This window comes from Artemia franciscana, chromosome 1 (assembly GCF_032884065.1).
Source record: "Artemia franciscana chromosome 1, ASM3288406v1, whole genome shotgun sequence".
NCBI lineage: Eukaryota > Metazoa > Arthropoda > Branchiopoda > Anostraca > Artemiidae > Artemia > Artemia franciscana.
In genome coordinates, this window is record NC_088863.1 from 47,709,158 (window position 1) to 47,736,199 (window position 27,042).

The window sequence follows — 27,042 nt, forward strand, 5'->3', positions numbered from 1 at the left end:
AATAAGATTCAATCAGTTTAATTTTACCCATCGAAACTGAGAAAATTTTGCCAGATTTTCAAACCCTAAGAGATCATGCAATCTTAATGAAAATCACACCATCAGGTTCAGTGGAATAACCAAGTGGTTATTCCAAGTGGTTATTATTATCCGTCGCTATTTTTACCTAGTGGTTGCCGTCGCTATCACAAGTAGCTGAAGTCAGAACTACCGGCAGTTACAGTCGCAATAACAAGTAGTCGCAGTCACACTAGTAAGTGTTCCCAGTCGCAAGTACTCACAGTATAAGTCGCAAGTAGTCGCAGTAGCAGTAATAATGGTAGCTCTGAAAGTTTCAAGTTAATACCCTTAACCGTTCCTTGGGTATTACAGAAAAGCTCTTTTATAACCTGGATAAACATAGTGCCTTTTGATTTTGTTCAACATCCCCCTCAATCCTCAGCATTCCTCCCTATCCCAATAGTAAACTCTATATGTAAACCATGGGCAAATTGCATAATTTACAATCCTTAACCCAGAGACTGTGGGAGGTCATGTCATCCCTGGAGGCTTGATTATTCGAACTGTTGACTATTTAGAACAAAATGGCTATTCCAAAGTTTTAAGCAATTTTAAGAGGTTACCTAAAAAGAGATAGGAGAGACAGGTTGCCCTCCATCCACATCTTAATATCCCTGAAAGTGTCATTTATTTACCCACGGCAGTTCCAGATATATTGGTGATACGCCATTTTGACAACCAGAATGCATATACCGTATTTTTGTTTGGTTCAAAGGCCCTCCTCAACTTTTCCCAAACATTTCACCTTAATATCCTAATCATTTTTGAAGACCCAGGATCAAACATGTCTCCTCGCAACGGCATAGTCAGTTGACAATTAAACTATTATAAACCAGATGTTTATCTTAAAATTTTGATCGGAAGTCTTTAGGGGAGAAAGCAGCGCAAAAAGGCCATGGGAGGGGGGCTGGCTGCCTTCAGACTACTTTTGACTCTTAAAAAGGGCACTAAAAATTTCAATAGAATGAGTCCCCTCTCAAAGTTTCTAGGAACATCCGTTCCATATAAAGTAGGTCTAGGAAAAGTGAAAGAAGTAGCCTAGATAGAAGGCTTATGGCTACATGCTGTATTATGGCTTTACTACAGGCAACGCTAGTGCTGTTTCTGATTCTAAACCGCAATACTAAAATACGTGCAATCTTTTCGTTAGATCAAGAGGTTATACACTCTATTGCGTCACGCATAAGGTGGGATTCGATAGACAAGTAGTTACACTTACGACACGCAGTTTACACTCAGTTGAATGGGCTTTCTCACTCATTTAAAACAAAGGTGTCAAAGCTCCCAACTTGCACACTTTTTATGTGCAATGCACTCTTCTTTACCTCATTCCACTCTTTCCCTCCACGGCCCGGAATTGCACTCTTTCTGTCATTTATTAGCTATTTGCATTCTTACACGAAATGACCATAAAAAAAGTATTAGCAAAACAAAAACAAAAAAACTCCAAATTGAATTATTTGAGTGCAAAAGATACAAAAGTTAGCCGGTATGATCTCTGTTATCTCTGTCTATTCAGTCTCCCAGTCGTATTTGCAGTATTTCCAACCATTTAAGAATTAGATCAAATCAAAGTCAAATTAACAAGTGAATACTCGAAAATTCAAATTTATCAAAAGCTGTTTGGCGCAACCATTCTTTGGAGAAATAATAAAGAGCGACGACTTCTTCTCAATCGACATTGCAAATGCATCGAAATAAAACGTAATGTCACTTATATTGTTGAACATTTTTGCAAGCTATTGACGGTCTTTTGACAACGTTGCAAATTTAAGTTTGCACTTCTCTGTTGTTGGGATAAACTACCCAGACAGACATTTTTCTCTGATTCATCAAACAGTTCGTGGTTACGAACTGTAGTAAGGAGCGACCCGGCTCAATACTAATCAAAACTCTAAAAAACCGAATTTTTATACCAATAGCTACATCAAAGTTTCATCAAGTTTAGTCTTACCCATCAAAAGTTACGAGCCTGAGAAAATTTGCCTTATTTTAGAAAATAGGGGGAAACACCCCCTAAAACTCATAGAATCTTAACGAAAATCACACCATCAGATTCAGCGTATCAGAGAACCCTTCTGTAGAAGTTACAAGCTCCTATCTACAAAAATGTGGAATTTTGTATTTTTTGCCATAAGGCAGATCACGGATGCGTGTTTATTTGTTTTGTTGTTGTTGTTTTTTCCCAGGGGTGATCGTATCGACCCAGTGGTCCTATAATCTGGCGAGAAGGCTCATTCTAACGGAAATGAAAAGCTCTAGTGCTCTTTTTAAGAGACCAAAAAAATTGGAGGGCACCTAGGACCCCTCCCACGCTAATTATTTTCCCAAAGTCACCGGATCAAAATTCTGAGATAGCCATTTTATTCAGCATAGTCAAAAAACCTTATAACTATGTCTTTGGGGACGACTTACTCCCCCACAGTCCCCGTGGGAGGTGCTACAAGTTATAAACTTCGACCAGTGCTTACATATAGTAATTCTTATTGGGAAGTGTACAGACATTTTCAGGGGGATTTTTTTGATGGGGGGAGGAGTTGAAAAGAGGGGGATATTTTTAGTTTTACTGTTGTTTACTGTGAGTTTTTTACTGTTTTAAAAAGCAGAGTTGAGAGAAAGAGTCAAACTTTAGCGTAAAGAGCAGGGCGTTGATGAAGAAGCAGCCCCTTACATATACGAAGTAATTTCTGTTCGTTTTAAGTTTTAATGTCGCTCCTTACTTTCAGCTAAAAACAACTTGTTTTTTTTAATACCATCTAAAATACCCCTTTCACAGAACATTTGTTTCATTTGCACTAAGAACCTATTAGCATTTTTTTTTTCGTGATATTTTTCTGGTTGTCAGGTTACTTTTCAACTTTTTCTTGTTCACTGCTATTCCACATCTGTATGTCTATTTTTTTGTGTTTATCAGGGGGAGGGGGAGATTTTTAGTGAAATAAGTTAGACATGCCAAAATTTTGCTTAGGCTTTGAAAACCTTAAAAATCTTCTTTAGAAAAATAGTTAATCTTTCCTAAATGTCGAGGTTGCCATTCAAAAATCGTGTACACCATTTTGTGTAGCATGGATTTCTCGGCATTGTTTGAAAAACAATCAGAAATTATATATATCTTTTTTCAACTAAAAGCAAGGAGCGACATTAAAACTTAAAACGAACAAAAATTAGTCCATACATGCGGGTGCTGCCCCCCTTGTAAACTTAAAAAGATTATAGCAGTGTTGCTTCTGCATTAAATTTAAATTAATAACTGGCAAAGTTTTTAGAGTGAAGTAAAGAGGGAAGTTGAAACTTAAAATGAACAAAAATTATTGCTTCACAGTCTATCTGACATATATCAATAAAGCTAGTACGAATAAACAACATAATCATATTTACCTGTATTTGTAAGATTATAGACAACTAGTGTTTTAATAAAAACACAAAATAATATAGGAGTTTTGGTACATTAAAAGTAAACCGATTAAGTCCACTTTTTACAGTATACAAATAAAGCATTTTTTGAAGTAATAATAAAGAGTATTTCTTACAATTTAAGATTGTTTATTACTCACTGTTGGTATTATAGTTTGTGAGACCAAAATATTACCTGATAAGTCTATCCAATATTTCTGAATGCTGTTAGTGACTTTGCAGTTATTAAAAAATTATTCATTTTTATGCTTGTGTGTTTCTAAGATAATTTTAATTGTATACTGAAAGTTATTGACATCATAGCTGGGGTAAGACTATGAAAAGCTTTATAGACTAGTCTGTTGTTGTCAGGCTACGTACTCACTTTTAACTAATAAATCAACATTCTTCTTTTTTATGCTTGGTTTCTGTGTTTTCGGTAAAGCACTGGTTTTCTATATGCCTACAAACATAGGGAAATATGATTATTTGGTTCATTTGTACTAGGTTTATTGATATATTATTTTTTTTTAAATTAATTTTTTGGGGCAAGTAAAGAGCAAAGTCGAAACTTAAAACGAACAAACTTCACAGTCTAAGATATAGAGTGAGAGCATTAAACTATATTTGGCGAAGCTCAACTTTCGCGAACAGGAGGAGGGGGGATGTACGTCAAGGAATAGTTATTTGGAATTTTGAGATTCAATTATTTGTTCTTCTATGAATTTCTTCCTCTTGAGAACATTCGATATTTTAAAAATCATTTTACGAGCCCCAACGTCGGGTGACCGTGTTAAAGAGTTCATAGAGAATTTTCCCAACGGACTAATGAGACTTACTAACGGGACTGGGAAGGGGAGTATACGGTAGGGGTTCTTGTAAATGTCCAGTAAAGAGTTTTGTGCCATAACTATTACAACAGTATCGTTTTATACTTCCAAGCTTTTCCACTTAAGAACTGGTACCAAAAGTGCCGTTTTTAGTGCTATATGGCACTTACATATGATAAAACTGATAAAAAATCCTGTAGATATGAGCAATATGTTTCAAATGAGCCATTAAACATCTATAAGAAGTTTTGGATGCCCACTAGCCCCAGCTTTTTCACTTGAGACATGGCACCAATAGAGCCATTTGGCACTTGCATATGGTGGATTTTATAGGGAAAATGTAGGTATCTTTTATATGATCTACAAAAAACCTGCCTACGATGTTTTGGTAGCCCTCTAGCTCCACCCCTTCAGAAATGGCACAAAAAAGTGCCATTTTAGAACCATACGGCCCTTGCAGAGGGTAGAATTAATACAAATTACGGAGATATGAGAAATAGCTTTTGAATTAGCCATGAAGCTTCTCTCTATGGTAGCCTGCTAGGTCTACTGGAAAAAAAAAGAAGCAAGAAACAGATCAGTGCCCCCATCTTCGAGCGGTTTTAGACTTTTTTCCGAAATCACCACAAATTTCTTTTCGCAATAAACTTTTACTTTTAAGACGAAACGAAATAATAGTAACTATTCTTGAGTCACTCTCAGACGGCTATTTTTTTCACTACGCAGTTTTTTTTTAAACGCGTTTTTTTTTTACTTTTGGTTACTATGGACTGTGGTTGGCTCTTTTATTTGGTTGCAGCTACCGCTGCAACCATGGTGTTAGATAAACTATGAAGCAATGATTTTTGTTAGTTTTAAGTTTCAACTCCACTCTTTATTTACTCCAAAATCCTTTTTTTTAATTAATACTTTTCATAGCTTAACGTTCCCTTCAAAAGCAAGCTTTAATTATCCTTGCGTGTCGTTGACCGCATTATGTTATGTATAAACAAGGAAAAACAAGGAAAATAGATAAGGAAATAAAGGCTTCTGCTCTGCTGACAATACATTAATAAAATATATATAGTCAAGTTCTTTTATACGGTTTTTATGCAACGTTTTATATAAACCAATCATACAAGAGAGTAATAATCAGCCCAAGAGCCTAGTAAAGTAAAAAAGCCTAAAGTTTCTGGTTTTCAGTATCAAGCGCTAATCCTGTTAAAACTTAAGGTAAATTTACTGCAATGGGATTGATCAGAGGGTCAAATTATAGCAACAGTTGTGAATAAAATCTAAATTTTGCACGATTAAGACACCAATGACGCAATTTCAAAAGTCCAACTTTCAAGCGTAAAACTCATAAAAAATCAATCAAAAGTATATATTGAAGACAAAGATTTTTTTCCAGTCAGAAATGATGGAATCCTGGAACAACAATTTTCCTACCTGAAAGGCTTAAAAGCATTTAATGCAAAGCCAATATTCACACAAATCAAGCAATTTGTAGTAAGAACCTATAAGCAAGGAGCGATGCAGCTCATTAATAACGATTAGCAAATGAGACTCTAAAAAACGGAATTTCGACATAAATAAATACATTGAAAGAATTAGCGTATTATGCTGTTTCAAAGTACATAAGATACATTAAGTTTAGTGCTATCCATCAAAAGCTACGGGCCTGAGAAAATTTGCCTAATTCTGGGGAAAAGGGAGAGAAACGCCTAAAAGTCAAGGAATCATAATGAAAATCACACCCTTAGATTCAATGCATCACAATGCCCAACTTCAGAGGTTTCAAGCTCCCATCTGCAAGAATGTGGAATTTTGAATTTTTTGCCAGACGAAAGATCACAGATACGTTTTTTTTTCAGGTTGATCGCATCAAACCAATAGTCCTAAAATAACGGGAGAAGGCTCACTCGAACGTATATTAAAGATCCTAGTTCCCTTTTTGACCGGCAAGTTAAAGGACTACTACTCCCCCCCCCCACGTCCTTTTCCCACAAGGTCGTCAAATCAAAATCTTGATATAGTCATTTTAGCATAATTGAAAGGTATAGTAACTATGTATCTGTGAAAAACATGACCCCCACAGCTCCTTAGGAAAGGTCTGTAAGTCATGTAATTTACCCATTGTTTACATATAGTATTAGTTATTGGTTATACACATATTTTACGGTGGGAGGGGGATTTTCTGCTAAGAAACTTCTCAAAGGGAGAAATTTTCCGTGGGGAGAGAAGTTTCCGGGGATGGACTATCCAGAGGAAATTTGCCAAAATTCCAATACGAAACTCTTTTAATCTGTCTTACTTTCTCTTAGCCGTCTCAATTTTACATATGGCGATGTTAAGGGGACTTGTCCTGGGGAAATTCTTACCAGGTATGAATTGTCTGAAGGATCTTTCCATAGTGGGGGGGGGGTCCACGGGAGAAATTATCCATGGGGGAGTTTTCCGCGGGACAAATTCTTCAAGGGGGATTTTCTGCGGGAACATATTTCTACTAGGGAGAAAAATTTATACGGAGGGGGATTTCCAGCATGATTTGAGAAATAATCAGAAATTAGTCATTTTAAATGAAAGTGTGCAAACAAAAATATTTCAGACGGAATCAACCGTAAGAAATTATCGGGGGTAATTTTCAGCGAGAATGAAATGGTCTGGGAGAATCTTCCTGGCAGGGGGGGGGGTATTTTACGTGGGGGTAATTTTCCAAAGAGGGAATTTCCGTGGAAGGGGGAGGAATTTTCCATGGAGAGGGAGCTGGATTTCCCGACATTATTTAAAAACGATCTGAAATTAAATAAAAAACAATTTTTTCAACTGAAAGTAAGGAGCAACATCAAAACTTGAAAACGAAGAGAAACTATCACGCATATCAGGGGATTGCCCTCTCCTCAATACCTCGCTCTTGACGCTGAACTTTGACTCTTTGTCCTAATTCTTTATGAACAAATTCAGAAACACAAGGGCCGTTTAATTAGAACAATAACAAGTTTTTTTTTTTAAACAAATATTAAAAAACTTTAGCAAGAGCAAGGTATTGAGGGGGAGGCAACCCACCTCATATGAATAATAATTTATGTTCGTTTTAAGTGTTGATGTTGCTGCTTACTTTCAGATGAAAAAGTTAGATTTTTCTTTTATTTATTTATTTAATCCCGAAGAAGAGAACAAAAATTGTGCTTTAATCATCGTTACCACATGCCTTTCACAAATCCACGACCTTTGTTGGAGACTAATTTGAAATCATTTTCTAAAAAAGAAGTGTTAGACAAGAGCTAAGAGCTCATATGGCCCTTGTGACGAGGTCGGAAGAGCCAAGAGCCAAGGGCTCATACGGTATGAGCTCTGGCAAAATTTTAAGAATCAATAGATTGACTTAAAAGGAAAATCAGAGGCTTAATCCCGGTCGGGATGTAAAATAAGAGCTCTGAGTCACGAGGTCCTTCTAAATATCAAAATTCATTAAGATCCGATCACCCACTCGTAAGTTAAAAAGACCTCAATTTTTCTAATTTTCCGTCTCCCTTCAGCCCTCAAGATGGTCGAATGAGGAAAACGACTTTATCAAGTCAGTTTGTGCAGTTCCCTGACACGCCTACCAATTTTCATCGTCCAAGCACGTCCCGAAGCACCGAACTCGCCAAAACACTGAACCCCACCCCCAAACTCCCCCAAAGAGAGTGGATCCAGTCCGGTTACGTCAATCACGTATCTCTGACATTTGCTTATTCTACCCACCATGTTTCATCCCGATCTCTCCACTCTAAGCGTTTCCCAAGATTTCCGGTTTCCCCCTCCTACTCCCCCCAATGTCAACAGATCTGGTCGGGATTTGAAAAAAGAGCTCTGAGGCGTGAGTTCCTTGTAAAAATCAAATTTCATTAAGATCCAGTCACCCGTTCTTAAATTAAAAATACCACAATTTTGTAATTTTTCCAAATTAACAACCCCCATCTCCCTCAAAAGAGAGTGGATCCGTTCCAGTTATGTCAATCACGTATCTAGAACGTGTGCTTATTTTTTCCACCAAGTTTCACCTCTATCCCTCCACTCTAAGCGTTTTCCAAGATTTTAGGTCCCCCCCAACTCCCCCCAATGTCACCAGATCCGGTCGGGATTTGAAATAAGAGCACTGAGACATAAGTTCCTTCTAAATATCAAATTTCATTAAGATAGCGACATTAAAGAAAGTAAGGAGCGACATTAAAATTTAAAACGAACAGAAATTACTCCGTATGTGAAAGGGGCTGTTCCCTCCTCAACGCCCCGCTCTTTACGCTAAAGTTTTTTATTGTTTTAAAAAGTAGATTTGAAAGAGTCAGACTTTAGCGCAAAGAGCGGGGCTTTGAGGAGGGAACAGGCCCTTTCATATACGGAGCAATTTCTGTTCGTTTTAAGTTTAATGTCGCTCCTACTTTCAGTTGAAATAAACTTTTTTTTTTATTTAATCAAATTAAGTGGTCAGGAGAAATAAAATGATGCATGGGATACACTTAGTTCTCTATTAAGCCAACACTGGTGCATTGACTCTTATAAAAATAAACGCGTTGTCTATAAATGTTTTCTCAAGACCTAAGAAACGTGGGCGCTCCGAAAGACAGAGGAGGATTTTTTATTTGTTTTCCAGAGGAATTGTCTGCGGATTCTTTTGGGTACAAGGTTGACTGGCCGTATTTCAAAAAGTAAGCTATACGAAACTCGTGGTTCTAACCCGCGTTCAAGCGCTATAATGAGAGAAAGGTTGAGATGACTAGGACACTTCCTGCTGATGAAGGATGACAGATTGCCAAAGATCCTCCTTTTCAGCCGACCTTTTAGGGCCAAACTTCTTAGGGGCCAAATGAGGGACGCACTGAATAGATTGGAATAGAGGACGAATAGAGGTCTGTGTTGGTCTCAAGAAGCTCGGTGCTACAGCAAGCTGTTAGTAGTAGTAATAGCACAGACATAGTTGGTTATGCATACAAGTGTTTTTGTTTTCATAGGGAAAGTCTGTTAAACTCAAGCCCTCTCTTAAGGGCACCCTCAGAGTCGTTAGTTAAAGAAGTGATTCAGTGAGCCTGAATGTAACTTGAAGGAGTAGGGGTGGCTAGCAAGGTTGCCTATCAGACACATTGATGTTAAAATACAACAGTTTCTATATCAACAGTAACATAAGGCTCATAAGACGAAAGTGAGTTATTTAAGATTTGTGACAATTCTGTTAATTTTTCAAAATAATATTTGTAAAAGCAGATGTGGAGTACAATTCTCCCCATAAATATTTTTCTTCTTTTTTGCTGTCTAAATAGTTCACTTCGACTTCTTTGTCGCTAGTGCTGTTTTATTAAAATGTAAAACTTTATAGTAGGCTACAATAATGAACAGACAGAAATTATGGCTCAAACAAAACTTACGCGTAAAATCGCACCAGCCTTATACTAGGACCTACGCCTTTTTCAATTGACATTTCTATTTTTGGTGTGTTAAATTGTGTCTTGGGTTAAACTGTAACATTAATAGTCCACCTTACCATTCTCATTTTCAATACATTTTTTTTTTCGGCTGAGAAGGCAATGTATAACTTTAGGACATTATCTTTTTTAAATCCGTTTGGCATTTAAATTTCTGGTTTTTCGTCGGAATTTAAATTCAGGTCAACGTTGGGAAACGCCCGTAGACTCAATTTTACGACCTCATAAAAAGTGTTCAAAGAATAATTTTGCGAATTTCCAGTAGGGTATCCCGTTGAACCGTGCTTATTATTTTGCGGTTTGGGGTCGGAAACCCATCCAAATAAATCAGACCCTTGAATAAGTCGTAAAAGTCATTTGGACATTTTCCATCTGATAGGCTTAATTTACTATAAAGCCGAAAGTTTTTGGATAACAACTCAGCAAGACTTTCCATTTTTGGATTAAATGTATTCAAAGAAATTAAATTACTTTTTGAATTAGGCATACTAAGGAACAAATTAAGTTATCAAAATATAGCTAGAAAAGAGCATTTGACGGGGAACTGCATATTTTTTTTTCGCTCAAGGATCCAGTAAAAGACATTCACCCACAAACTAGTGAGCATGAACCAAAAAGGAAATAACAACGAGAAAAATATAAGAAGCAACAAACACCGACTTCTAAGAAAAATGCAGTTATATCGGAAAAAAATCCACAAAACCTCCTTCAGTCCAAACAGATGTAAAAATTAATAAAACCGACGAAAACATGAAACTAATATAAAAAAAAGAACAAATAAATTTTCAAAGAGGCAATAAAAGATCAACCGCAGATGTTAAGCCACATATTAAAGTAAAACCACATATGAAACCACACTTTAAAAGATGAAGCTTAAAACAAAAACATAGTTATAAAAAGGATCAGAAATTAGCTAATTCACAACTTTCTTTTGCGATTGTTGTTCTTCAAAAATATGACCACGACCATCGTTATCAAACAGTTCGTGGTAACGAACTGTAGTAAGGAACGACCCAGCTCAATAGTAACCAAAACTCTAAAAAATGGAAGATACCAATAGCTACATCAAAAGAATCGCATTTTAATGCTGATTTTAGATATATAAGTTTCATCAAGTTTAGTCTTACCCATCAAAATTTACGAGCCTGAGAAAATTTGCCTTATTTTAGAAAATAGGGAGAAACAACCGCTTAAAGTCATAGAATCTTAACGAAAATCACACCATCAGATTCAGCGTATCAGAGAACCCTTTTATGGAGATTTCAAGCTCCTATCTACAAAAATGTGGAATTTGTTTTTTTGCCAGAAGGCAGATCACGGATGCGTGTTTATTTGTTTGTTTGTTTTTTGTCTTTGTTTTTTTTTTTTTTTTTCCAGGGGTGATCGTATCGACCCAGTGGTCCTAGAATGTTGCAAAAGGGGCTCATTCTAACAGAAATGAAAAGTTCTAGTGCCCTTTTTAAGTGACAAAAAAAATTGGAGGGCACCTTGGCCCCCTCCCACGCCAATTATTTTCCCAAAGTCAAAGGATCAAAATTCTGAGATAGCCATTTTATTTAGCGTAGTCGAAAAACCTTATAATCATGTCTTTGGGGACGACTTACTCCCCCAAAGTCCCCGTGGGAGGGGCTACAAGTTACAAACTTTGACCAGTGCTTACATATAGTAATGGTTACTGGGAAGTGTACAGACGTTTTCAGGGGGATTTTTTGGTTGGGGGGAGGGTTTGAGAAGAGGAAAATATGCTGGGGGAACTTTCTCCGAGGAATATGTCATGGGGGATGAAAATTTCCATGAAGGGAGCGCAGGATTTTCTAGCATTGTTAAAAAAAACAATGAAAAAATAAATATGAATAAGTTTTTTCAACTGGAAGTAAGGAGCAGTATTAAAACTTAAAAAGAACAGAAATTATTACGCATATGAGGGGCTCACCTCTTCCTAATACCTCGCTCTTTACGCTAAAGTATTTTTAGTAACTTCAACTATTTATTCTACGCCTTTTGTGATTCAAGGGTCATTCTTAATGAATTTGGGACAAAATTTAAGCTTTAGTGTAAAGAGCGAGGTACTGACAAGGGGGTGAACCCCCTCATGTATGAAATAAAAACATGAGAATACAAAAGTTCGTTACGTAAGCTAATTTATAAGTTATGTATATCTTTTACTAATAAAAACATTCGTAAAAAATTAAAAGTTCTAGTTGCCTTTTTTAGTAATCAAAAAATCGGAGGGTATTTAGGCTTCCTCTCCCGCTCCTTTTTTCTCAACATCATTCGATCAAAACTATGAGAAAGCCATTTAGCCAAAAAAAAAATTTCGTTTTAATTATTCCTCTGCGGAGAGGCAAAATCAAAACATGCATTGATTCAAAAAGTTCAGAAATTAAATAAAAAAAAACAAGTTTTTCTTACTGAAAGTAAGGAGCGACATTAAAACTTAAAACGAACAGAAATTACTTTGTATATGAAAGGGGCTGCTACCTCATCAACGCCCCGCTCTTTACGCTAAAGTTTTTTACTGTTTTAAAAAGAAGAGTTGAGAGAAAGAGTCATACTTTAGCGTAAACAGCGGGGCGTTGATGAGGATGCAGCCCCTTTCATATACGAAGTAATTTCTGTTCGTTTTAAGTTTTAATGTCGCTCCTTACTTTCAGCTAAAAAAAACTTTTTTTTTATTCAATACTCTATAAGACGTCCGGATCAGAGTGAGTTTTATCAGTACATATCTATATGGTTTTGTATTTCTCCGGTCAGTTTTTCCCTCTAAAATATTTTTTTTCGTATATCTGCATAAGCGGTGATGCTTAAATTTTTTTTTATTCACGCAAGGTTTTGATTGTCTCGTTCACAGACATGTCGGTCAACGACACAGATGGCTGGATTGTTTTAGCAGCTTTTTAGCCTCTGTAAAACAAGATAATAAAATACAGGACGAAAGTATGTTTCTTATCATCTTTTCTTTTTTTAATTTAAAAAAAAAATCTAAAAACGAACGCCCAATTTTAGAAAATTAACCAAAAATAACTATTAACTACTGTTCCCGCTACGTCTACTGGTTTGCCAAATGTATTAAACATTTTAAAGCGTTACATACATAAAGCGTAAACCGAGCATGCAAAGCGCATAACATAGTTGTATATTGTCGTCATTACTAATTTTTCAAATCACAAAATTTTAGATGTGAAATTTTTACTATCTGGGCAAGTAGTTGAGTTAGGCGAACAAATCTCTAAAAAATAAATCCGAAGCGTACATTATGCCCCAGGTTGCTCAATGACACTGACGTTTGATGAACTTGAGCAAGGTTTATATTTTAAAAATAAATTAATACTAAAGTGTGTTTAAGGTCCAATGTTTTCCTCGGTATGGTCCTTGAGATAAATACTACGGGGGGGGGGTACACTTCATCTATTAGTTCTTCTATAAGTACTAATATTAAAATTCTAGATTATGGTCTTTTCACTACCTTGGAAAGTAGATAAGATGGATAAACGAAGCTTTCAGGAATGGATATAGTCTAGCTTAGTCCCTGAGGGATGTTCGAAGCATCTGTTTATACCCCTTTTCGTTTTAAAAAGCACTGACATTTAATATTGGACTAGATAAGTGATAATTTTAGAAAGAAATTTACTGCACAAATGAGGCCAAATAATTGCGCTGAGTCTAACATCCTTGCTAAATCTTATATCCTAATTTATAAGGTTTTATAGATATTGTAAAATCCTTCGAAAAAATGTTTCAAATTAAAAAAAAAAGTCCTAATATAGCTGAAAATCCAGGGCAAATCACTGGAATTATGTTGTCAATCAAACAAAAAAAGTTTTTTCTACTTAAGGTAAGGAGCAAAATTAAACTAAAAACAACAGAAATTATTCCGTATATGAAAGGGATGTCCCCTACTCAGTACCTTACTCTTCATGCTTAACGTTTTAGCACTTTAAAAAGCCTCCTATTCTAATTAAATGGCCCTTGTCTTTCGGGAGTACTTAAAAAATTGGGACAAACAGTCCAAACTTTGACAGGGAAAATAGGGACGTGAGACAGGGGATAGTTGCCCTCCAATCTTTTTGGTCACTCCCCAATTTCAAATTCAAATGAATCCTCTCCCGATGTTCTAGGACCGTCGGTTCGATACCATCACTCCTGGAAAAAAAATAAAAAAAAAACATCCGTGATCTTTCTTCTGGTAAAAAATACAACATTCCACATGGATGGTAGCTTGATACTCCTACAATAGGCTTTTTGGACACGCTGCATCTGATGGTGTGAATCTTTTATGGGGTGTTTACCACCTTTTTTTGAAAATCACTCAAGTTTTCTCAGGCTCGTAGCTTTTAACTGATAACATTAAACTTAATGAAACGTATATATTTGGAATCAGCATAATAGGCCAATCCTTTTTATATATTTATTGGTTTCAAAATTCCGTTTCTTAGAGTTTCGGTCATTATTGAGCCGTGTCGCTCCTTACTTACAAGTCGTTACCACGAACTGTTTGATATAAAGAGTCAAACAAAAGCAGAGGCACATTAAAATGATGAGAAAGCCTTTTAGCCAAACTTTAGACAGGGAGTAAACATTATCTTAATGTTTTTAAGATAAAATTAGGAATTAGGTAAATGAAATTAAAAATTTCATTTACCTAATTCAACTACTTTATAAAAGAGCAAAAAAACATTTTTTGAAACCTTACCGTTAAAAAATCAAAGATAATGACAGCAAGGTTGCATAACAAAGAAAACGCTATTAAATCTATGTAGATTTTGCCGACCGGCAGACAAGTTAGGATGAGCTGCTAATGATAACAATGAAAACAGCTGATCTTGCTGCTCAAATCAGAAATTTCCACCAATAACCAAGTCTAGTTTCCCTGTTAATTATACTCGCGGAATGAAATTTATAGCCGAAAATTAATGATCAACACATCCTGGGACGCACTCTTAGTCTTACAAACTAGCATATCGTTAAGATAATTGATATGTTTTGAAATTCTTCCGCAACATTTTCATGTTGCAACATTGTCACGCAAAACAAGACTTGGAAGTTAAAGCGGCCTTCACACCAACTACGTAACTTTTCCTGCTAAGTGGTTCAGTTACGTTTCGTTAATCATCACCACTCACAGTTAAACAAGTCCTTTCACACTAGACTGAAACAAAAATCCATAAAACAATAAAACTATCAGGATCCCAGTCTAAAATCATCATAATCAAACAGTTCGTGGTAACGAACTGTAGTAAGGAGCGACCCAGCTCAATAGTAACCGAAACTCTAAAAAATGGAATTTTGATACCAATAGTTACATCACAAAAATCGCATTTTAATGCTGTTTTAAATATATAACTTTCATCAAGATTAATCTTACCTATCAAAAGTTACGAGCCTCAGAAAATTTGCCTCATTTTAGAAAATAGGGGAAAACACCCCCTAAAAGTCATACAATCTTAACGAAAATCACACCATCAGATTCAGCGTATCCGAGAATCTTATGGTAGAAGTTTCAAGCTCCTATCTACAAAAACGTGGAATTTCACATTTTTTGCCAGAAAACAAATCACGGATGCGTGTTTATGTTTTTTTTTTTTTTTCCCAAGGGTGATCGTATCGACCCAGTTGTCCTAGAATGTCGCGAGAGGTCTCATTCTAACGGAAATTAGAAGTTCTAGTACCCTTCTTAAGTGACCAAAAAAATTGGAGGGCACCTAGGCCCCGTCCCACGCTCATTTTTTCCCCAAAGGCACCGGATCGAAATTCTGAAATAGCCATTATTCACCAAAGTCGAAAAACTTAATAAGAATGTCTTTGGGGACAACTTACTCCCCCGCCGTCTTCGTAGGAGGGGTCGCAAGTTACAAACTTTGACCTGTGTTCACACGTAGTAATGGTTACTGGGAAGTGTACGGACGTTTTCAGGGGGATTTTTTTTTTGTTTGGGCGGGGAGAGTTGAGGTGGGGGGGCTACATGGAAGGATCTTTCCATGGAAAACTTCTCATGGGGGAAGAGTCTTTCAATGGAGGGGGCGCAGGATTTTCTAGCATTATTTAAAAAACAATGAAAAAATAAACATGAAAATTTTTTTCTACTGAAAGTGAGGAGCAGTATTAAAACTTAAAACGAGCAGAAATTATTACACATATGAGGGGTTTACCTCCTCGGGATACCTCGCTCTTTACGCTAAAGTATTTTTAGTAATTTCAACTATTTATTCTACGGCCTTTGTGATTCAAGGGTCATTCTTATGGAATTGGGACAAAATTAAAGCTTTACTGTAAAGAGCAAGGTATCGACGAGGTGAGAACCCCTTCATATACGCAATAAAAACATACGAATATAGAATACGTAAGTTAATTCGTAAATCACGTATATTTTTTACTAATGAAAATGTTCGTAAAAAATTAAAAGTTCTAGTTGCCTTTTTAAGTAATCAAAAAATTGGAGGGCAACTTGGCTTCCTCCCTCGCTCCTTTTATCTCCAAATCTTCCGATTAAAACTATGAGAAAGCCATTAGGCAAAAAAAAAATATGCAAATTTCGTTTTAATTATTTATGTGCGGAGAGCCAAGATCAAAGTATGCATTAATTAAAAAAAGTCCAAAAATTAAATAAAAAAACAAGTTTTTTTAAATGAAAGTAAGGAACGACATTAAAACTTAAAACGAACATAAATTACTCCGTATATGAAAGGGGCTTTTCCTCTTCAACGCCCTGCTCTTTATGCTAAAGTTTTCTAAATTTTTAAGAAGTCGAGTTAAGAGAAAGAGTCAAACTAAGAGAAAGAGTCGACAAACATTACTTCAGCATTTAATTAGGCTGGCCGTGAATTTAGCACCTTAAACAATGAAGCTTCTGACGAAGCTTTTGATGAAACGATTATCTTTTACTAAATCAGGTTTCCAGTAGAGCAGTTTTAACGTAAGGTATTTTTGGTTGGGGCTATAATTCAGGTATGCAAACAGGACTTTATGTAGGGAGAGGGATATAATAAGAAACAAACTTTATTTTGATAATATGAATAAGATGTTCCCAGAAATTAGTAACAGTTAATAATTTCAGGAGGCTGGACCATGACCCCCCCCCCTGTATACGCCCCTGCTGTAGTCCCTGCTTAATTTAAGTTGTCTTCTGCTCGTATAGTATTTTACAGGGGTAATTCTGCGTCATTTAGTGTAGCTACTATCCAAACACTTTTTCAATTTTTTTAAGCATCTTGCAAAAATACCTCTCAGGCTCCATATTAACATTCAAAATCAAAACCTCCAAATGGATACTAAAATATATATCAGGCAGACAGATCATGCATATCAGGCAGACATATTAGTCAAACAGTTTGTGGCAACAAACTGTAAGTAAGAAGCGATACGGCTAAATAGTAAACAAAACTCTAGAAAAACCAAATGTTGATGATAACAGATATATCAAAAGAATCGGCTTGTTATGCTGATTAAATAAAAAAAACTTTTTTTATTAACTGAAAGTAAAGAGCGACATTAAAACTTAAAACGAACAGAAATTACTCCGTATTTGAAATGGGTTTTCCCCTCCTCAACGCCTCGCTCTTTACGCTAAAGTTTTAAATAGTTTTAAAAATTACAATTGTGGCAAAGAGTCAAACTTTAGCGTAAAGAGCGAGGGATTACGGAGGGGAAAACCCATTTCATATACAGAGTAATTTCTGTTCGTTTTAAGTTTTAATGTCGCTACTTACTTTCAGTCAAAAAAACTAGTTTTTTTATTTAATTTCTGAACGTTTTTGAATTAATGGATGTTTAATTTTGGCTCTCCGCACATAAATTATTAAAATGAAATTTGCATACTAATTCTTTTTTGGGCTAAATGGCTTTTTCTTAATTTTGATCAGACGATTTTGAGAAATAAGGGGTGGGGAAGGAGACACAGTTGCCCTCCAATTTTTTGGTTACTTATAAAGGCAACTAGAACTTTTAATTTTTAACGAATGTTTTTATTAGTAAAAACTATACGTAACTTAAGAATTAACTTCGTAACAAAATTTTATATTCTTATATTTTTATTATGTATATGAGGGGGTTTGTCCCCTTGTTGATACCTTGCTTTTTATACTAAATCTTAAGTTGTGTCCCAAATCTTTAAGAATGACCCCTGAATCAGAATGGCCAAAGAGTAAGTAGTTGAAATTACTAAAAATATTGTAGCATAAAGAGCGATGTATTTATCTGATCCTAAATACCTCGCTCTTTATGCTGAAGTATTTTTAGAACCCCTCATATGCTTAATAATCTCTGTTCGTTTTAAGTTTTAATGTTACTCCTTACTTTCAATTGAAAAAACTTTTTCATGTTTATTTTTTTATTGTAATGCTAGAAAATCCTGCACCCTTTTCATCGAGCTTCTCTTCCCCCATGACATATTCCTCCGAGGAAAGATCTTCCCACATAGCCCCCTCCCCTCAACCCAAAACCCCCAAACTAAAAGAATCCCCCTGAAATTTCCATTAGAATGAGCGCTCTTGCGACATTCTAGGACCACTTGGTCGATGCAATGACCCCTGGGAAAAAAAAAAAAAAAACAAACAAACAAATAAACATGCACCCGTGATCTGTCTTCTGGCAAAAAATACGAAATTCCACATTTTTGTAGATAGGAGCTTGAAAATTTCGCTATAGGGTTCTCTGATACGCTGAATCCGTTGGTGTGATTTTCGTTAAGATTCTAAGACTTTTAGGGGATATTTCCCCCTATTTTCCAAAATAACGTAAATTTTCTCAGCCTTGTAACTTTTGATAACAAAGACTAAATTTGATTAAACTTGCATATTTAAAATCAGCATGAAAATTCGATTACTTCGATGCATCTTTTAGCACCAAAATTCCGATTTTTAGAGTTTCGTTTACTATTGAGCCGGATCGCTCCTTACTACAAGTTTGTTACCACGAACTGTTTGATTAAATGAAAAAAAAACTAGTTTTTTAACTGGAAGTAAGGAGCGACATTAAAACTTACAACGAACAGAAATTACTCCGTATGTGAAAGGGGCTGTTCCCTCCTCAACGCCCCACTCTTTACGCTAAAGTTTGACTCTTCCAGTCAACTCTACTTTTTAAAAGAGTAAAACACTTAGCGTAAAGAGCATGGCGTTGAGGAGGGAACAGCCACTTTCATATACGCGGTAATTTCTGTTGATTTTAAGTTTTAATGTCGTTCCTTACTTTCAGTTAAAAAAATATTTTTTTTATTTAATTTCGGAATGTTTTTGAATTAATGCATGTTTTGATTTCGGCTCTCCGCACATGAATAATTAAAACGAAATTTGAACATTAATTTATTTTCTTGGGTAAATGGCTTTCTCATAGTTTTGATCGGACAATTTAAAAAAGAGGAGCGGGGGAATAGCCCTAGTTACCCTCCAATTTTTTGGTTAATTAAAAAGGTAACTAAAACTTTTAATATTACGAACGTATTTATTAGTAAAAATATACGTAACTTACGAAATAACTTACGTAACAAACTTTTATACTCGTATGTTTTTATTACGTATATGAGGGGGGTTGCCCTCTCGTCAATACCACGCTCTTTACACTAAAGCTTAAATTTTGTCCCAATTCATTAAGAATGATCCCTAAATCACAAACGCCGTACAATAAATAGTTGAAATTAATAAATGACTTTAGTGTAAAGAGCAAGGTATTAGCGGGAGGTTAACCCCTCATATGCGTAATAATTTCATTTCGTTTTAAGTTTTAATGCTGCTCCTTACTTTCAGTTGAAGAAACTTTTTCTTATTTATTTTTTCATTGCTCTTTAAAAAAATGCTAAAAAATCCTGCCCCCTTCCCCTCATGGAAATTCTTTTCCCCTATTAAAAATTCCTTCATTGAAATTTTCTCCCGCATCACCCCTTCCCCCCAACCGAAAAAATTCCCCTGAAATTGTCTGTACACTTCCCAATAACCGTTACTATGTGTAAACACTGGTCAAAGTTTGTAACTTGCAGCCCCTCCCATGGGGACTGTGGGCTAGTAAGTCGTCCCCAAAGACATAGGTTTTGGGTTTTTTGACTATGCTGAATAAAATGGCTATCTCAAAATTTTGATCCGGTGACTTTGAGAAAACAATGAGCGTTGGAGGGCCCCCTCCCACGCTCATTTTTTTCGATATCAATCACTGGGTCGATACGATCACCCCTGTGGAAAAAAGAAAGAAAAAAAAAAAATAAACACGCATCCGTGATCTGTCTTGTGGCAAAAAATACAAAATTCCACATTTTTGTAGATAGGAGCTTCAAACTTCTACAGTAGGGGTTCTCTGATAAGCTGAATCTGATGGTGTGATTTTCGTTTAAGATTTTATGACTTGTAAGGGGTGTTTCGTGACTTTTAATGGGTAAGACTAAACTTGATGAAACTTATATATTTAAAATCAGCATTAAAATGCGATTCTTTTGATGTAACTACTGGTATGAAAATTCCGTGTTTTAGAGTTCGGATACTATTGAGCAGGGTCGCTCTTTACTGCAGTTCGTTACCACTAACTGTTTGGTTCCAAATATATAAGATTCATTAAGCATAGTGTTACCAATCACAAGCTAAGAGCCTGATAAAATTTGACAGATTTTTGAAAAAGGAGATAAACACCCCCTAAAAGTCAAGAAATCTGAATAAAACCCACACCATCACATTCAGTGTATCCAAAAACCCTATTGTAGAAGGTTCGAGCTTCCATCTACAAAAGTATGGATCGCAAAAGGGCTCATTCGAACGGGAATTAAAAGTTCTAGTGCTCTTTTTAAGATACGAAAAAGAGGAGGGCAACTAGTAACCCTCCCCCTTTCTTCCTTAAAGTCGACCCATCAAAATGTTGAGACAATCATTTTTTTCAGTATAGTTAAAAAGCCCAATAACTACACCTTTGGAGATAATACCACCACCACCACCCCCCCAACAGCCCCGGAGGAAAGTTCTTCAAGTTAAAGAATGTGCCCATGTTTACGTATAGTACTTGTTATTGGGAAATATGCATACATTTTTCGGGTGAGGAAGTTGGTGAATTTTCTGCAGGGGGATTTTCTACAGGGGAGCATTTTCCATGTTGAGGGATATTTCCGTGGATGAAAATTCAAGGGGAAATTTTGCACTGGGAGAATTTGCCAAAATTTCTATACGTATTTTTTTTTATTAGTCTTACTTTCTCTTTACCGGCTCAATTTGACATGTGGAAATGTTAAGGGGAATAGTCCGGGGGGATTCGTGGGAAAAATCTCAATGGGGAGTTTTCCATGGACAAATTCTCCAGAAGGAATTTTCTGCGGGAGCAACTTTCTACTAGGGGGCGGGAAAAATTTTCTAAGGAGGAGGGAATTTCTTGCATGATTTTAAAAACAATCAGAAATTTAAGTCTATTTCAAACGATAGTGCACTAAGAAAAACTGTTCACCCTGAATCATCCGCAAGAAATTCCCCGGTGGGAATTTTCAGCTAGAATAGAATTGTCTAAGGGTATTTTTTTTGGCGGGAAGGGGGGGGGGTATTCAAGTGGGAAGAACTTTCCATTGGAGGGATTTTTTGGGAGGTAAGGAGTTTTCCATGAAGGGGGAGCCGGATTTCCCGGCATTATTTAAAAAGGATCAGAAATTATAAAACAAAAATAAGTTTTTCTTATTTAATGACATACAAATAAGAGAGAAATGATCCAATGGCTTTGATCAGGAGAAAAAATTAGCCCGTAAAATTGAAGAGCTTACAATTTTACTGCAATTTCCTAATGATTTTCACACATTGTAACAGAAAAAAGGTCTTAGTCTTTGTTTTTGTAAAATCTGATTATGGCTTCAAATTCTCTCTATCACGAGTCGGTACATATAAAAAAAAAAAAAAAAACATTTTGTCGTATCTTGATTTTTTTTTTTTTTTAGAGTTCTGAGAGCAACCATGTTGAATCAAAAAATCGCCACATCTGTATGAATCGACATTAAAAAGAATGTCCCAAAAAATATTGAGAATCATGTTTTAAAATGTATAGGACAAGAGGGAATGTGGCAAAAAGTCTATGAGCCATCTTAAACGAAATGAATAGGTAGGGAGACAAGAATGTTATGTTTTTTTTCACGGGAAAATAAAGTGCGAAGATGAAAGTTGAAATGCGGTTTTGATTATGATAATTACCAATCGTATTCAAGTCATCATACAATACAAGGGTGGGTTGCAAGGGCATATACATTATGTTTTCCGGGTCGAGGGGGGGGGGTTGCAAAATTACAAAACGCATCCTAAGTTTGGTTTAATCCATTTGGTTACTTTTTACGAGTTGGGCAAGAATTTAAAGAGGAATTCAAACCCGCTAAGATCCCCTTCCGTGACAAGGCCTTGTTGGGCCACAAAATTATCCAGCCAATACATCTATTGTCTATGTTTACCAGAATGTCTGAAAAAGCAATGCTTTCTGGCCTTAATAAGCTCCTATTTCCTAGAGTTTTTTTTTCGTGATTTTCAATTTGGTTATCGTACAAATCTTTCAATTTGAGCATGCCTGTGCGTTTCTGTTGAACGCCAGAGATGCCTGCAGAGTCACGAGTGTTCGTTATCGAGCAATTATTCTGTTCAGGCTAAAATCATTTGGGGTGCAAGATGCTCGTCGTCGAAAAAATACAAGGCTTAGCAAGCCCTCTCCGTTAGATGCATTCGACCGAACAAACTTATATTAAACATTTTTTGTAAAGAAAAACAAGTAATTTCTTGCAAATGATTTTTGTGCTTTAGTTTCTTCCATGTATGTGTAGAACTTCATTTTTTGGTAACATAAATGAAATTAGAATTTAGGTAACTAATAGTGACTCTTATAACAATATGACTATAATGCACCCACACTCAGTTCAGGATTGTCGCATCGCAATCCTTAGTTCCGTGAACTATAGTAAAAGCTATTAGATTTCCAAACTTAAACCGCGTTTATCTTGAAACTTTGCAAAATGTAGATACGACATTCATGCTCTCAGGCGACGAAGAGAATCCTGGCTTCTCGAAATTTGTCACTTGTAACCTTTAGATAAGGCAAGGTTGACGTCATCTTTTAATGGATTTTGAGATATTCAATGAAAATAGTATATCAGCCGTTTTTTTGAATTGCTGCCTCATAGGCGATCATTCTTTCCTAGCATCCAAAGGTTAATTTTGTACGGGACTTCCTGTACGCAGGGAAACATGCATTTATGCAGATAATTACTTTGGAGGGTTAACACCTATGAAAATTCTGGGAACGAAGCGCAAAAAGACACGATAACCTGAGATATTTTGGTTTAAAAACAATTTCTTAAGGGTCAAATCACCTTCTCTTTGAAAAACGTTCCAATCGCCCTACACATCTGACCTATGTGCACAAGCAGGTTTAGTGGGGACTGGGGGGCACTTGCCCTGGGAGCAGAAATCTTAAGGGTCCAAAATTTCAAGTAAATTATCTAACATATATTATCATTTTCTAATTTAAAAATTTATTTTTATTGAAATAAAGTAGAGGGCACAATTGGCAGTAAGTACAAGCAGAGTCTTGCCTGAAAATTTTTGGGAGACATGGGGGGGCACTAATCAAGACTTTACCCCGAGCGACAGTGAGGCCAGAACCACCTCTCCCTATTTGCGACTATTGTTTGTGAGAATTTCTGACACCCTCCTCCCAAGATATATTCTCACTGTCTTGAGCTGCTGTCACAACTTTAGGTTCATGATAAAATGCTAGAAGGTAAAGGATTTCAACTTCCTGAGGATGTGGAAAATCTAGTCCATAGCTATTGAGAACCAAGGAAGTCGTAGCACACCCGAACTTTCTTTACTTCTCTGTTTCGTTTTAGCTTTAAACTTTATTCCATTTTTTCAATATCAGTCTTCTTAGTTTTCAATTTCTATAGCATGATTATGTTTGATTTCACATAGAACATCTTTTAGTACTTTTGCCTTATAGCCACCACACTCAAGATCTTGCATCGCGAAAATGAGACAATAACCGCTTTTCATGGTCTTTAAACCAGACAATATTAGCTTCGGCTCGGTGGGAAACTACATTGTAGATATATTTAAATTAAATATTTAGTTGTTATTTTGGTTAGGTTAAGTATGTAATATAATGTGGTCTGGGCGGCCCCCTTCCGTACTTCTTTGTTTTAGTTTTCATAATTTTGGTGATAAATTGTTATATTTTCATTACATTTTGTTCTATTTCATTAGCATTAACCAAACTTTACTTCTCAACAGAACTTGAGCATGATGACTGGCTATAAGAAACAAGTACCTATCTTTCTTTTGAATTACATGTTGACCAGAAGAATGAAGTTTCACACAAAAAGAAATTCTACAATAAAAAAGAAAGAAGACACTGATTACTATTTCCCTCTTGGTTATGTCTAAATCTTCACCTTAAATTAGATAAAAAAAAAATTAAGAACAAATTCAAATTTATTTATACCATGAAATCTTTGATGAAACATAGATCCTGTAAACATTCATAAAGCTGTTATCCGAAACTTAGTCACTGGACAAAAAAAGCGATAGAACACAACTGGGTCCGGCAGATCAAATCGAGACATTCACTGCCATATGGCTTCGTATCAAAAAAACCGGATAATAACAGAAAGCAAAAACACAGCTAAACGTCATTCGCTATAGCTACGGCTACCATTAATTAAGCCCATCATTTCTTCTAGGGAAAGACGGAATAGCGGGGATGAACTTTTATTACGCAACTGTTTTTATACGAAACGCTAACTAATTAAGCACATGTCATTTCTTTAAAAGTAACACAATTAGCAATACAAGCTTAGTCAAGTATTATTAATAAATCAGATCATTTCTTTCCATGTTTCTTCCTCGTGGAGACAACCTATTGCAGGAGTGTTCGTCCTTTTTTTTTTCAAGTGTAAAACCTTTTTCTGTTTTGGATCGTGATTCTAGCCCCTCTTTATTTTCCTCAGATGTTTGCTAAAATGCTTCTTTGCACACGTAAAGTGGCGCCAATTCACGAAAATGTAGGGATAAAAGTCAAAGATTTTTTCCAATTTTAAATGATTTAAAAATAAATCATTTTCAAGATTAGAGGGAGGTTTTTCTTATTTTTCCAACGAAAATAGAAAAAAAAATGTATTTCAAAAATAAACGGGGACCATCCCCCATTTGCACTCCTGGTATTTTCCCTGGCATTAGGTAAATGCCTAGAAGTCATTTCTCAAATTACCACAATAAATCCTTATTGGCGCATCCAGGTGTATTACATCCCGATTGGGAACTCCTACCCTATTTGTACTCATAAATGTTGTCCGACATCCTTTCGATTAAATTAGTTATGAAATTAAACAAAAAAAAACAAGTTTTTTTAAATGAAAGTAAGGAGCGACATTAAAACTTAAAACGAACAGAAATTACTCCGTACATGAAAGGGGCTTTTCCTCCTCAACGCCCCGCTCTTTACGCTAAAGTTTGACTCTTTCTCTTAACTCTACTTTTAAAACAGTAAAAAACTTTAGCGTAAAGGGCGGGGCGCATTGGAGGAAAAGCCCCTTTCATATACAGAGTAATTTCTGTTTGTTTTAAGTTTTAATGTCGCTCCTTACTTTCATTTAAAAAAAAAACTTGTTTTTTTTTATTTCTGGACGTTTTTGAATTAAAGCATCTTTAATCTCGGCTTTCCGCACATAAATAATTAAAACGAAGTTTGTATATTAATTTTTTTTGGCAAAATGGTTTTTTCATAGTTTTAAATGGAAGACTTTGAGAAAAAAGGAGCGATGGAGGAGGCCTAGTTGCCCTCCGATTTTTTGATTTCTTAAAAAGTCAACTATAATTTACAATTTTTTACGAACGTTTTCATAAGTAAAAAATATACGTAACTTACGAATTAAATTACGTAGCGAACTTCTATATTCGAATGTTTTTATTGCGTATATGAGGGGGCTCACCCCTCTTCGATACCTCGCTCTTTACATTAAAGCTTAAATTTTGTCCTAATTCCTTAAGAATGACCCCTGAATCACAAAGGCCGTAGAATAAATAGTTGAAATTAATAAAAATTCTTTAGCGTAAAGAGCGAGGTATTAGGAGGAGGTAAACGCCTCATATGCGTAATAATTTCTGTTCGTTTTAATTTTTGATGCTGCTTCTCACTTTCAGAAAACAACTTTTCATATCTATTTTTTCATTGTTTTTTTTTTAATAATGCTAGAAAATCCTGCACACCCTCCATAAAAAGTCTCTTTCCCCATGAGAAGTTCCTATATGGAAAGATCCTCCCACGTAACCCCCACCCCTCAACTCTCCCCCTCCAACCCGAAAAAATCACCCTGAAAACTTCTGTACACTTCTGAGTAACCATTACTATATGTAAACACAGGTCAAAGTTTGTAGCTTGCAGCCCCTCCCACGGGGACTGCGGGTGGGGGGATAAGTCGTCCCCAAAGACATAGTTATTAGGTTTTTCGACTATGGTGAATAAAATGGCTATCTCAGAATTTTAATCCGGTGACCTTTGGGAAAACATGAGCGTGGGAGGGGGCCTAGGTGCCCTCCAATTTTTTCGGTCACTTAAAAAGGGCGCTAGAACTTTTAATTTCCGTTAGAATGAATCACTTTTGCGACATTCTAGGACCACTGAGTCGATATGATCACCCCTGGGAAAAAAAAAAATAAAAAAAATAAACACGCATCCGTGATTTGTCTTCTGGCAAAATATTCGAAATTCCACATTTTTTAGATAGGGACTTGAAACATCTACAATATGGTTCTCTGATACGCTCAATCTGATGGTGTGACTTTCGTTAAGATCATATGACTTTTAGGGGGTGTTTCCCCTATTTTCTGAAATGAGGCAAATTTTCTCAGGCCCGTAACTTTTGATGGGTAACTCCGATCTTGATGAAACTTATATATTTAAAATCAGCATTAAAATGCGATTCTTTTGATGAAACTACTGGAATCAAAATCCATTTTTTAGTATTTCAGTTACTATTGAGCCGGGTCGCTCCTTACTACAGTTCGTTACCACGAACTGTTTGAAAATCGTTTAAAAGTTTAAGCATCTTCTTTTCGTGCAGCTTCATACTAATACCCAAGCATGGAACATATCAATGTTTCAAGTAGAAATTATTGTCCTGACCGTAAAATAGTTTATTAAAGATAATTCTCCAAAGGTAATTTTTTGGGGATTGAATTATTCGAAGTAAAAAGAGAAGCATAGAAGAAAATGTTTGATTTCATTTTCTCTTCTTTTTAATAAAACCTAGATATTTCTAAATTAATTCAAGTAATAATATAAATCTCAGAAACTATGTTTCGTATGGTAAATATTGTGTTGTTTTCCCACTGTCA

The 27,042-nt window shown here is 35.8% G+C and overlaps 1 protein-coding gene across 9 annotated transcripts in view; it reads right to left on the reverse strand.

Moving 5' to 3' along the window:
- The window catches only part of LOC136030723 (histone deacetylase 4-like), a 283,933-nt gene that overhangs the window by 195,531 nt on the left and 61,360 nt on the right, over window positions 1–27,042 (reverse strand). Inside the window, exon 1 of one of the 9 annotated variants that reach the window (XM_065709811.1) lies at window positions 24,152–25,085. The exons of the other annotated variants lie outside the window; for them this stretch is intronic. Coding sequence (XP_065565883.1) covers window positions 24,152–24,188 — 37 coding nt within the window. The 5' untranslated portion in view covers window positions 24,189–25,085. Of the gene's footprint in view, window positions 1–24,151; window positions 25,086–27,042 lie in introns of those variants that run through there. 9 annotated transcript variants of the gene reach the window in all.